The 14510-nt window shown below is 39.7% G+C and overlaps 1 protein-coding gene across 5 annotated transcripts in view; it reads right to left on the minus strand.

The window, feature by feature from the left end:
• The window catches only part of ANO8 (anoctamin 8), a 91567-nt gene that overhangs the window by 11541 nt on the left and 65516 nt on the right, over window positions 1–14510 (minus strand). For 3 of the 5 annotated variants that reach the window (XM_072155625.1, XM_072155635.1, XM_072155661.1), the window contains exons 13-14: window positions 5874–6017; window positions 741–1475 (exon numbers count right to left, since the gene is read on the minus strand). In XM_072155625.1, the coding sequence (XP_072011726.1) occupies window positions 741–1475; window positions 5874–6017 (879 nt within the window). The remainder of the gene's footprint in view (window positions 1–740; window positions 1476–5873; window positions 6018–14510) is intronic. The other 2 variants (XM_072155643.1, XM_072155652.1) reach the window with 2 other exon arrangements.

Here is a 14510-nt window from a genome sequence, read left to right on the forward strand (position 1 = left end):
CTGAACAGTCTACTAGTATCGGACACAAAGAAAAAGAGAAATGAGAGATCAGAATCATGAGATGGATATAAGACACAATAACATACTCAGCTTGGGTGTCTCAACTTATCAATAAAACAGAGTCAGCACTGCTATATCAGACCCTTCCCTGGGATCCAGAGCTTATCTTGTTTCTAGAGTTGCTGTGTCCTTTCGACACTGCTGGAGTAGCATGGCTGAACCAGAAAATTCTGGTGTCTGTAGTGTGCTGTCTGCCTCCTACCCCTTCCTCTTCTCCTGAAATGCAGGAGTAGCTAGAGGGAATTGTCCAACCATAGTCAGAATATTTATGGTCGGATCCAGGGACAACCAAATAATAATAATAATTATTGGACAACCAATAATCTTGTCTTTGTGGGAATAACCCTTAAAGGCAAGTTCACTTCACTGTTTTTAATCCACTTCCTTATGAAAATAAAAAATGGAAATCTTATGGATTATTAAAAATTCCTGATAAGTGCATACAGCGATTAAAAAAATGATCACCACTAGAGGGCATTACCATCAGAAAAATTAAGTGTGTGTTCACCATTGCTGAAAGTAGAAGTTGGACCATCTGCTTAATTCTGCATGGTAAAAATATGAAAGTGCACACAAAAAATATATACTGCAAGAAAATGTATTGGATTAAACAATTAATAAATACAATATGAAACATATTAAGTACTTAGTTAACCTAAGCAGTGATCTCAATATCTCACCTCATACTTTTTCATACAACTTTCAACTTCAGCTTGTGTCAGCTTTGTGGGGTAGTGGTCCTCTGGAGGGTCCATCCATGATTCTCTTTTCTGCTTCCTGGCACTTTCGTCATCTTCTTCATCACCTTCCTTTCTTAGCTCCTGCTCCACACTAAGTTTCTTCTTTCTTTTCCGATGGGGCCTCAGCTTTACAGCAGTTTCCTGTTCTTCGATATCTTGCAGTTCCCCACTGATTTCTTTTTCATCTTCTTCATCATCATCCCCTAACTGGAAAACTGATGCTGGGTCACTGCCTTTTTCCATGAGTGTAGGACTCCCTTCCTGTAAAAAGCCAATATCATCATCCTGCTGAGTCAATAAGCACTCTTCCACACGCTTCTCCTCTTTTTCTAAAAAGCTAACCCTCTTTAGTTTCAGTCCACAATCCATGATGCTTTCTTCTTCCAATTCGTCTTCCTCAGAGATTCCCTCCTCCTCCTCTTCTGGCACACCACAACCTCCATTCAAGCATTTCTTCCGATTTCCAAAGCCAGGTTCTAGAGGATCCCCAGGTGTCCTTGCAGGGCGCTGAGGCAGTGCATACTTTTGTACAAGCCTCCTTAGTGCATACCGAACAAAGAGCAGAATAGATCTTGAATTAATTTCTCCCTGTTGCACCTTCTGGTACAGATGTGGTTGTGCAACTTCCTTCACATTCTGTAGGAACTGTCGTATGACCAGGAGTGTGGCCAGCATCTATGTCGAAGTAATAAATGACATATAAACAGTTACCAAGGGTTCTGGAAAGAAGATGAATGTTTAAAGAAGAAGAATCAATAACAATTTAATATTATTATTCTGTTCTTTACCACATAATTCATCTTGTGCAAGTGGTGGTTTATCAAACCCAACGTTTATTTGGCTGGCTTTCAAAAAAATACTTTAATTCTTTTTGTGCCACATTGGACTATTTTATCATTTACATTTTTACTGGGATGTAGTTTTTTCATTTTTAATTCTTTAATTCTACACTGCAGATAGAGGGAAAAGTTTTTTCTTCATTTTTATTAATTAACAAATCGGTACCAAAATAATGTTCTCTCTTGTCTCATGGTCAACTGGGCACACAGGGCGACTGACAATGTTTTGTTTTAAAGGGGACCTGTCATCATGATCACATGTTTTCATATAATGACAGGTTAGCCATTAGCCTTAGCCATTATAATTATAACTATGGGGAGTCATGCAATCATCATCATTATGTGTTCTCTACTCTTCTACATTTTCCTCTCTCCCATCTACCCCCTCCCTCATGTAGCAGTTAGCCAACCCCATGCTCCAAGCAAATCTCTGTCCACTCACATCTGCTGAAGGGAAGGGGGAACGAAGGAAGGAACAAAAAAAGAGGAAAGGAGCTAGCAGGGCAGAGAGGAGATGATGATGATACCAGGAACTCCACGCCCCAGTGACTCGAGGCAGTTTTCTGGCAGTAGTGATGAGAAGACTGGCTCTTTTTAATGAGCTGGATCATTTGGCTCAGCTCACTAAAAAGAGCAAACTCTTCTGGCTCCTAAACGGGTCCATATTAAAAATATTACATAGAGAGAGTCAGTGACTTAAACCTATCAACCCCACTTTTTACCATGATAAAAAGGGGTATGGATTTCAATTGAGGGGCGGAGCGAGTCATAAGGGTTAACTCAGTACTGTGAGACAACTGTTTGTTCAGTTGCAAATGACCCATTACTATCTGGCAGGGAGCCAGGTAACCTTTTAAAAGTGAGTGGAATGAGTAATGTTAATTATAAAAGCAGATTGGGAAATAGTATTAAAGAGGCAATGGTAACCTGTCATTAGGTGAAAATGTGTTCCCTGATGACATGTTCTCTTTAAGGATGGGCAGGGTTATAATGTTTTTGTTTTTTTAATTTTGTGTTTGTTTGTGTACTTTTTTGGGTTACATATATCCCCAACAAGTATATTTATAATTATTTGTAACTGTAACTGTAATATCTATAAGATCTCTACTTTTTTATATCTTGACACACAGGAAATGACTGCACAGCTAATCACTGTGTGCCAAGAGTGACTAGCTGGAAAAGCATTGAAATTGAACTTAATTGTAATGTTTACAATGTCATGTTATGATTAACCTGTCCACGCTCCGCTTCCGATAAATCGGTCACGAGAGCTACTTGTATTTTGGACGTCACCCTGTGGTGAGACAGAGTGACACCTCCTGGGAGGTGTCGGCATTGCCAGCCGACACCCCTCTGATGACATCATAGGACCGATCTGATTGGTCCCGTGTCATTGATCAGCGCCATTGGCCAATCGATACAGATTGACCAATGACAGCGTTCTGTAAGGGTGGGGAGCTGATCTTACTAGTCCCACGCTCTCCAACATCGCCATTTTGTAATTGGTGGTGTTGGAGAGAGTTGTGCTAGTGATTGATCTGTCCCTTTACTGAACCTCAAAACACATATTCCCCCCTACCCGGTACCTTTCCCCTATCCCCCTCAACCGAGAAAAATCTAATTCAGAAATTGAAATTTAAAAATTTTCAATCAATTTTTGTTTGCTTCCAGATAAAGAATTAAAGGGTTAACAGACTTCTCAAAGGTTAATTTGAATAGTTTGAGATGTTAAAGGGCACTGGGGCGTGGAGTAGCCGGACATGAGGCTACTCCACGCCCCAGTAGCCACGTTACTCCGCCTACCAGGTAATCTTCCTCATCCGATTCCCTCGGCATCTTTGGCCTTCTGCGCATGCGCAGTAGCTCCGGCCCCGGAGCCGCGGCCGCGCAGACCCGGACGAGGGCGCGCAGCTACCAGGAGCTGCGTGCCGAAGATTACCTGGTAGGCGGAGTATATGCAAATTTTTTTATGCGGCTACTGGGGCGTGGAGTAGCCGGACATGAGGCTACTAGTCGCGGCTACTCCACGCCCCAGTAGCCGCGACTAGTAGCCTCATGTCCGGCTACTCCACGCCCCAGTAGCCGCATAAAAAAATTTGCATATACATGCAATAAAGTTCTCTAAAAGACACCCGGGACGTGAGGATTAGCCCAAAAAAGGGCTATCCTCACGTCCCATCCATCCACCTACCACCCCTTTTACCTTTATAGGTAGAATCGGGGTGGTAGGTTCCCTTTAAGTTCATAAAATGTGTTACTTGTGGGAGTATAAAGTACATAAACTTTTATAGGGCACTTCAGAACTGAATTGGTCAAATTTTTTTTTTTCAAATCTTTTTAGTTGCTACTAAAACCCACATCCATAAAAAATGGAAACGTAAAACAAATTATGAAAATAAAAAGAAGGCAAAGGGTTTGTACAAAAAAATGTGGTCTGACTTTGTCTAAAAAGTAGAATACTTGGAACTTTGAAAATTTTAATTTTTTTCAAATTTTTCCTAAATGTTTGAATTTTTACCCCCCAAAAAAGAAACTGATCACGAAATGTTCCACAACACACAAGATCGCCTGTGCTTTCCTCCCCCAATCAATAGTGTGAGCTCTGTCCTGGACTGCAGGGTGGTGAGGCTAGAGTGCAGGGAGCAGAGACAGAGCCAGAGAGACTAACTCTGAAGCCTCAGGCAAGATGGTAGTCAACCCTAATGTCAGTAGTTACAGGGTTGTGTCTAGGGGCAACTGAAATAGTATACACCATGACTGATACAGACGGGTCGGACTTATATCTGTGAAATGCTGCAGTTTTGTTAATAACAGTGAATTAGAGAATGTGTTATTTTGTTTTCCTGAGTACATTTAAGAAACTAGTCTTCGTGGGAATTCCCCATTAAAGGAAACCTACCACATGATATGGTAGGTGTAAGATGGAAATACCGAGCACCAGCTCAGGGTGAGCTGGTGCCGGAGCTTATTTTTGTTAGTGTCCTAAACTGCTGCATCGCAGTTTAAAACACTTTTTAATCTTTATAGCCGAAGCTGCTTCGGTGCACGGTGGTAAGTGCAGTCGATGCATGGTGCGCCGAGCCCGTACCACCGTGCTCTGAAGCTGCTTCGCCTATAAAGTCTAAAAAGTGTTTTAAACCGCGATGCAGCGGTTTAGGACACTAACAAAAATAAGCTCCGGCACCAGCTCTCCCTGAGCTGGTGCTCGGTATTTCCATCTTACACCTACCATATCATGTGGTAGGTTTCCTTTAAGGAGCAGCCATGAAGATAAATAGAGAGAAATAGCATCATCAAGCTTTAGTCATTTCTAAAAAATAAAATGAAACAACAGGATATTTACCCGATTATACATATTTTTTGCTTCTATTGTTGTAGACCCTTGGATATTTTGATCCGTTATTCTTTAATACATAAAAAGAGGGCAGCAGTCTAACATCAGACTACAATGTACCTAAATAAACCTTGAAGAACTGTCAACTTGTACATGACTTATCCTGGCTGAATTCATTAGATTTAATGCCCTCAGCTCTACCTTTGATACGGCCATAAAGAGTTTTCAGCCTCCTTAAGGCAGAGATAGTGCTTAGGCTTAAGCACTCCTGAAGAAAATATCCACAAATCTCACTTTATCCTATGCAGCTTGTAAATCAAATGCTAAGATTATTGTAGAGCACTACCTCAACATAGATACCCCTGCCATGTTTGTTATCTTTTACAGAAAAGCCATTCCATTCATACACAAACACATCTTCATGTGGGCATTTTCACATTTTCCAGATAATCAACAATAGAAGCAACATACAAAAATTGAGAATATCCATTTTTTTACATGTGCCCCCTTAATTGATTGCCACGAGCAACTAGAAAAGTTTTTCAAAGTATATAACAACATGCATAGATATGGGATTGAATATTTTTACTCAAAAGGCAAAATCAAACAACAACAGAAGTTCATAACTAATAAATAACTTTCATTTGTGAATATTTGAAGAAGCTGAGAAAGTCCAGTGGAATGTTATGCTATGTTTTTTCATCTTCATGTATTTTTAATGATGAATAAAAAATAAAAGTTTTTTTTTATTAGACATGAACTTTTTTAGTAGTTCAATTTTTAATTTAGTACAAAACCAGGAATTGCATCACAGTTTTTCCTATTTGTAAAATAAAGTTTAGCAAATGGTAAAATCAGTAGTAGGTGATGGATGGACTATTCCACCTCCCATACTCGTACTTTAGACCTGATGAAGCGACAGGCTGATCTGAGAAGCCCCCTGAGGACGATGAGGAACAGGTGAAACTGGAGGGTGAGGAAAGGGAGAAGGGCATCTTTAATCTGACGGGTGAGGCTGTGGGGTAGAGAGAAAACGAGCAGGAGCTGCAAGGAGGTCAGGAAGGGCGTAAGGTGAAGGAAAACATAAGGGGAAAGAGAGAGAAAGAAAAAACAAACAAATGAAAAGTAGAAGGAAGGAAGGAATAAAGGAACATAAATGAATAGGTTAAAACAGAACCACATGTTTGGGTTTTAAGGAGTTACCTTTTTTGACAAAAAAATCAAGACTAGAAAAAAATGTACTAACCAGATCTATAGTGAACAGTATGGCATAGCACTATGACGACTTCTGCCGCAGCTTAAACAACAGGAGTCTCATTACAACATTTCCGCTGCAGTATAATGATGAACATCTTTATTTGGGTGCTATGTTTGCTGCATTAGTTTATTTATTTTATCTTGGAGGTTTTCTCTAAGGAAGCTGTTTAGCAAAAGCTAAATACTATAGTAGCACACGTGTAGTAACATAACATCTGGTCATATCCTTTTTTGATTATTTTTATTTTTGGAGGGGATTGAAGTAGGATGAAAGCCCTAACTTTTACTCTAATTTTTTGACCTTATAAATTCTGCACTATTCATCCATGGCAATGTTTTTTGCTTTGCTACTTTTCTTTGAGTTATCACATGGGGAAAACCATCACCTTTTATTTACATTTTTTCTACAGTGAAGCTGTGTGAGGGTTTATTTTTAAAGGGATATTCCAGGAAAATGAACGTCTGCTACAAGAACCCATAATGCTATAAATAAGTAAATACAACAAAATTCATGTCAATTTATCACAACATGGAGCTTTAATCATTTGCTTTTATAATTAGCAAAATTTTGTAGACTTTCTAAAGTAGGCATAGTTATCTCCAAGATGGCTGCCACTGGAAACTACAAATCCCATGATCCTTTAGTTCCCAGTAACCCCTCCTCGTTCTTATGCTCTGCTCCCAGTGATGATGCAATAGACTGTCCTGCTCTGTTACTATAGTAATGATGTGTGTAACATGGCAGTGCACACTGCCCCACTGAGTTGACGTCTCACCACAACACTGGCTGTACTGGATGCACTGCAACCAACCGACTACAGCCAAACAAAGTAACGATCACATGACCTGCCTAGGCAGGTGAAGGACATGTGATGTCAGAATTTTGTATTGTGTTTTAGGCGTTTGAAGTGTGCCCATCTCCAGCCCATTAGCTGAAGGCAGAATATAGAAGAAGCTGCAGGAAAGACTTTCACTTTCATTTTTCAGAATTGTAGAAGAACATGCACTCTCTCCATCTGTAGCTGAACCTGGGAAAGGGTGATGGAATAATGCAGTACTTATTTATAACATAGTTTGGTAAAAGTTACTACTACTTTTATCGGTAAAAATGACAAAAAAATTTTTTCACATTTGTAGTGAGTTATTGGCACATTTTAAATATGTATTTATTAACCCCTACGGGACACAGCATCTTTTGGCCTAAAGGACGCAGCCCCATTTTTCAAATCTGGCCTGTGTCACTATAAGTGGTTATAGCGTGGGAACGCTGTGAGATATCCAGGGGATTTTGAGATTGTTTTCTCGTGACACATTGTACTTCAAATTAGTTTAAAAATTTGGATGAAATCTTTTGCGTTTAGTTATGAAAAAAAACAAAATTTGGCAAAAATTTTGAAAAATTCTTTATTTTCAACGTTCTAAATTCTCTACTTTTGATTCAGAAAGTCATAGCACCCAAATAAATTCATAACTTACATTTCCCAAATGTCTGCTTTATGTTGGCATGGTTTTTTAAGATTCCACATATTTTACTAGAATGTTATGAGGCTCAGAATTTGGGTGCCATTTTTCACATTTTTTGTAAAATCGCCAAAACCTGTATTTAGATGGACCTGCTCAACTTCTAATTGACACTGAGAGGCCTAAATAATAGCGAGACTCGTAAATTACCCCATTGTGGAAACTACACCCCTCAACATATGAAAAACCACTTTTAAGAAGTTTGTTAACCCTTTACGTGTTTTATAGGGGTTAAAACAAAATGGAGGTGGAGTCTGCAAATTGTAATATTTTTTCACAATACACTCATTTTGGGTGGAAAATTTTACATTTCTAATGGATAAAATGAAAAAAGGCTCCACAAAGTTTGATACGCAATTTCTCCCGAGTACACCGATACCCTACATGTGGTGGTAACCTGCTGTATGGGCGCACGGCCGGGCATAGAAGGGAAGGAGGCGCCATTCAAATCAGATTTGCTATGTCACATTGTACAGGCTATAATTTTTTTCTTTTTTTTATTGTGCACCTATAGGGGCTTATTTCTTTTGCCACATGAGATGCACTTTTCTAATACATAATTTTGGGGCATCTATAGCTAATTGGTGAGATTTAATTAACTCTTTGTTGGTGGAGGAAATGAAAATCATCAATTTTTAGGAAAATTTTTATGTGTTTTTTTTTTTGGCCGTTAACCATACCATGAAAATAGTATATTATTTTTATTCTTTGGGTCGCCACGTTTATGAAAATACTTCATTTATATATATTTTTTTATTTTTTCCCATTTTTACTGTATAAAAAGTAATTTGGCAAAATTGTTGTTAATTTTAGCATCACCGTCTTTCATATGCATAACTTTTTTATTTTTCACCTCAAAAATCTGTTTAAGGGCTTATTTTTTGCAAGAATGATAGCTCTTTTTAGTGGTCTTATTTTAGATTGCGTAACTTTTTAAAATCACTTTTTTAGAGCATTTTTAAAGGGCATTAATAAAAAATCATCTTTAGCAGAGAGAGTTTTTTTAGGTTGTTTTTTACGGGGTTCACTTTGCGGATCTAATAACGATTCTGTTTTATTATACAGATTGTTACGGACGCAGGGATACCAAATATGTGGGGGTTTTGTGTATTTTATTCAATTGTACTGAATAAAAACTAATTTGGAGAAAATCTTATTCATTTTAGCATCACCATCTTTTTATATGCATAACTTTTTTATTTTTTGGCAGATAAATCTTGTTAGGGGCTTATTTTTTGCGAGAACAGTTGTTCTTTTTAGTGGGCTTATTTTGGAGTGCATAACATTTTTTAAATCACTTTTTAGAGCATTTTTTATAGGGTATTAATTAAAAATTATCTTTTTTCGGAATGTTTTTTGCGTTTTTTTCCTCCGGCGTTTACCGTGCGGGTCCAGTAACGATTCTGTTTTATTATGCAGATTGTTACGGACGCGGCAATACCAAATATGCGGGTTTTTTTTGTGTTTTTATGTTTTTTATACTTTATTAAGTTTTTTTATGGGAAAGTGACATTTTAGGGGCTTATATTTTTATGTATTAATTTTTTATTTATTATAATGTGTAGTGTTAACTGTTTTTGCATATTTTTACTTATACATACTTGAACTTAAACCAGTGATGCTCTGATCACTGGTTTAAGTTCAATACACTGCTCTACAATACTATTTTATTGTAGAGCAGTGTAAACTGTCTGAGCAAGCTTGCGCATGCTCAGACAGTTTACAGCCAGACCCGGAAGGGGTCTGGCTGCCATGGAGACCGGGCAGCTCCGGGGCACATGCCAGTCCTCGGAGCTGCCCGGAAGAGGATCGGATCCCCCGGTAAGCGGCACGGGGGATCCGATCCACAGCGCTAACACCGTTACACGCCGCGGTCATGTTTGACCGCGGCGTGTAAGGGGTTAACACCCGCGATCGGAGCCGGCTCCGATCGCGGGTGTTAGCGCAGGCTGTCAGCTGTACTAGACAGCTGACAGCCGCTGCTTCTGGTACCGGCTCCGTTCGTGAGCCGGTGCCAGAAGCAGGACGTTATAGAACGTCCCCGTGCGCTAAGTATCTAGCCCCGGGGACGTACTATAACGTCCAGGTGCGCCTAGGGGTTAAACCTATCGTATCAAGTTAAGTCAAGTCAAGTTGGCACATCTCACATGTCTTGAAAAAAACAAAGCAACATGTTTGTTATGATATGTAACGCTTTTCCAGAGATAAGTCATTTAAAGAAGCCCATGGCAGAACATGAACATGACCTGGACATTCTGCCGCCAATGAACATCGGTTGTGAAGGGGATAATGACCCATTTGAATCTGAAATATTCTGATTCCTGGAATACCAATTTCGTTTTGTCATATACATGACTTTTTGATCACTTTTTTAAGGGTGGGATGAACAAAAGAAGTTATTTTGTTTTGTATAGGATAAATAATTTGGTAATTCAGGTTGTTACATATTTGGTATTACCATGTCCATATATTTTATTTAATTTTCAATCCAATATAGCATTTTAATGCATGCACTTTTCATTATTTTACTTTCTTCGTTATTTCTCTTAATATTTATTTAACCACTTCCATACTGCTGTACGACTATATAGGTCGTACAGCAGTAAGGGGATAATGGAGAGGGCTCACGGGCTTCCACATGTGGCAAGTGTCAGCTGTATTACACAGCAGACAACTGCCAGTAACTGCCGCAGTCGGTGCTGGCACCGATCGTAGCAGTTAGCCTGTTAGGTATCACCATCTTGGTTTGCTGATCAGCACCCTTTGTGACATCAGAGGGTACTGATTGGTTGCTGGGAGTCTGCTTAAGGCTCTCATTGCTGTCATTCATTGATCTGTATTACAGTCTGCCAAAAAAAAAGACTCTAATACAGAAGCAGTATATTCACAACATACTGCAATACAATTTTATTGTAGTATACTGTATGAGTGATCAGACACTCTAGGTTTAAATTACCCTAGGAGGTCTGAAATATTTGTAAAAAAAAGTTTAAAAAATATTAAAAAAAAATTAAAAATCACCGCCCTTTCCCTAGAACACATATAAAAATAAATAACTAAAATCATAAACATGTTAGGTATCGCTGCATCCCAAAATCTATCATAATATAAAACAATTATTCCTGATGGTGAACTACTTAACAGAAAATTATGCCCAAATGCCTAGATCAACACTTTTTTGCCATTTTGTAACACATAAAAATTTAAAATAAAAAGTGATCAAAAGGCTATACAGAAAACGTCAGCTAGTATGAAAAAGTTATTGTTGTCAGAATATGGCAAAACTAAGAATTTTTTAAATTCTAAGAAATATTAAAGCCTCCCAGTACAGGCAGTCCCCGGGTTACATACAAGATAGGGTCTGTAGGTTTGTTCTTAAGTTGAATTTGTATGCAAGTCGGAACTGTATATTTTATCATTGTAATCCCAGCCAGAACTTTTTTGGTCTCTGTGACAATTGGATTTTTAAAATGTTGGGTTGTCATAAGAATCAACATTCACACTAAAGCTTCATTACAGACGCCTGTGATAACTGTTATAGCTGATCATTGTAGCCTAGGACTAAAGTACAATAAATTACCAATATCCAGAGGTCCGTTTGTAACTAGGGGTCGTATGTAAGTCGAGTGTTCTTAAGTAGGGGACCACCTGTATATAGCCAGCAAGCCCCCAGTAGTATATAGCCAGCCAGCCCCCAGTAGTATATAGCCAGCCCCCAGTAGTATACAGCCAGCCAACCCTCTGTAGTATACAGCCAGCCAACCCCCTGTAGTATATAGCCAGCCCCCAGTAGTATATAGTCTGCCAGCCCCCTGTAGTATATAGCCTGCCATCCCCCAGTAGTTTATAGCCAGCCAGTCCCAGTAGTATAGCCAGCCCCCTTAAGTATATAGCATCTAGCCCCAAGTATTATATAGCCAGCCAGTCCCCTTAAGTATACACCCAGCTAGCCCCCAGTAGTATATAGCCACCCAATCCCCTTAAGTATACAGCCACCCCCCTTAAGTATGCAGCCAGCCAGCCCCCTTATGTATACAGCCAACCCCCTTTACTCTACAGCCTTACATACGTCCCCAATGCTTGTCGCAGCTTCCAGATGCTCGTCGCAGGTCCTCTTCTGTCTTCTCCTCTTCTACTCGTATATAAGCCGAGGTGAGATTTTTCTGCACATTTATTGTGCTGAGAAACTTGGCTTATACACGAGTATATACGGTACATAAATTTGGTATCACTGTGATCATACTGCCCCAACGAATAAAAGGTGAGGTGTTATTTGGACCGCACAGGAAAAGATGGAATTTTTTTCCAGTTTCCCTGTACAATGAACAAAAAAATAATAATAAACCGAACAATGCAAAACTGGACAATTGCCTGGTAATGAAGTGGTTAAAAAAACCATATATTTTTAGACATAACAATACCAGATAGGTAATTTTTTTATAGTTTTCAATTTTTTAATGCAATTTAATGCAGATATTTGGTGATTTTTAGCTTCATTTTTTAAAAATATGTGTTTATTGGGTTGCACAACCCTGTATGGGGCAAATTTACTTACCTGGTCCTGTCGCGATCCCGATTCAGACAGTCCGACGAGGATGAAGTCCGGCGCGATTCATGAAGATCGTGCACCCGAGTTCCTGCATCCATCGCTTCCCTGCTGAGGTCCGCCGAAGTTCACCTTCTTCTTCCCGTTGCTTGTAAGTGCCTGTGTTGCAACACAATTCTAAATGTTAAATCTTGAGCGTTGTCCGAATCCATCAGGTTGTCCGGCGACCATGCCCCCGATTTCTGTCGCGTGCAAGACAACGCCAATGCGCCAAAATCCAATCGCGTGTGCCAAAAGCCCAGGGCAATTCAGGGCAAATCGGAAAACCCGACGGAAATGCGTCCGACTGACTCTTGAGCCCCAAAGCCCATAAATGAGTCCCAAAGTGTCCATTTTACGTATTTATGGCTAATATAACAATAAGGTTTGAGATGTAATGTTCATGTTGAAAAGGAAAAAACAGGAACCCCAAAGCAGAGTTCCCAGCCCAAAGGCTTTTGAACTTTAGTCTGTTGAGGGATAAGTGCCTCCCATATCAAATGCTAAGCCCAGTCAGACTTTTAATCCTGAGAAATCAGACTGCACATCTTTCTTCACAAGTTACTACACTAAATACTCCCATGTCAATCAAGAGGTAGTCCTCTTCTATATTGTTTTGTAAAACCAAGGGCTCCCACTATAGCTGCCCCTACAGTTGAAAGGTATGTTTAAAATATATGTGAAAGAAAAGGGTAACCCATTCAGTGGTGAGCCCAATGCACTCTACTGAGACCAAGTTGTATTTTGGATGATATGCCCCTTGACAATCCAATCCATGGCTCTAGTCCACCTCTGTGAGCAGAGAGGTATCGACCCGACAGACAAGTCCAAAGAGCTGCTGGTTTGTGCTTTGATGGAGCAAGATGCAGAGCAAGAATCTGGCACGGTTAAAGGGAGCCATTAAGTGTATGTACACAAATGCCAGAAGCCTCACAAACAAAATGGAGGAACTGGAACTCTTGATGTTGGAGCGGAAATATGATATAGTGGGTATCAGCGAGACCTGGCTGGACAGTAGCTATGACTGGGTTGTTACTATAGATAGTTATAGCCTTTTTTAGAAAGGATTGTATAAATAAAAAAGGGGGAGGGGTTTGTTTATATGTGAATTCTTGCCTCAAGCCTGTCTTGCGAGATGACATCAGTAATGCAAATGCAAATGTGGAGTCCCTATGGCTGGAGATAATGGGAGGGAAAAAGAATAATAAAATATTACTAGGGATTTGTTATAAGGCTCCAAATATAATGGAAACAAAAAGTATAATTATGTTCTAAACGGTCAATTACTTATTAAAACTGGAGCTGAAAAGACTTGGAGGTATTGGTGGATGGTAAACTTAATTTTAGTGACCAGAGCCAGGCGGCTGCTGCTAAAGCAAATACAATTATGGGATGTATCAAGAGAGGAATAGATTCTCATGATAAAGACATAGTTTTGCCCTTATACAAATCCCTGGTCAGACCACACATGGAATATTGTGTGCAGTTTTGGGCACCAGTGTATAAAAAGGATATAGTAGAGCTGGAACGGGTGCAGAGGAGAGCAACCAGGATTATTAGGGGAATGGGGGGATTAGAATACACTGACAGGTTACAAAATTTGGGATTATTCAGTTTAGAAAAAAGACGACTGAGGGGAGACCTCTATGTACAACAGAACGCACAGTACAAGGATCTCTCCAAAGATCTTTTTATACCTAGGCCTGTGACCAGGACAAGGGGGCATCCTCTACGCCTAGAGGATAGGCGATTCTACCATCACCATAGACAAAGGTTCTTTACTGTAAGAGCAGTGAGACTATGGAACTCTCTGCCGCAGGAGGTTGTTATGGCGGACTCTATGTACATGTTCAAGAGAGGCCTGGATGACTTTCTGGAGAGAAAAAATATCACGGGTTATGGGGATAAAACATTTATTTGATTCTTAAAGGTTGGACTTGATGGTCTTGCGTCTTTTTCCAGCCTTATATACTATGATACTATGAATACTGGAAGAGTTTCCCCTGAGGCTACCCAGAGCAGGAGCCCTCAGGAATGTGATCCTAGCCTGCGCCTAAAGCTTATCCATCAATTTAAACAGGTGGGCGCAGAGCAAAAGAAGGAGAGAGAGTCCGCAGCGCCGAGCTCCAAGCTGTAACAACTCCAGGATGTCATAAAAGCTGCCTGGACACTTC

This window comes from Engystomops pustulosus, chromosome 1 (assembly GCF_040894005.1).
Source record: "Engystomops pustulosus chromosome 1, aEngPut4.maternal, whole genome shotgun sequence".
Taxonomy (NCBI): Eukaryota; Metazoa; Chordata; class Amphibia; order Anura; family Leptodactylidae; genus Engystomops; species Engystomops pustulosus.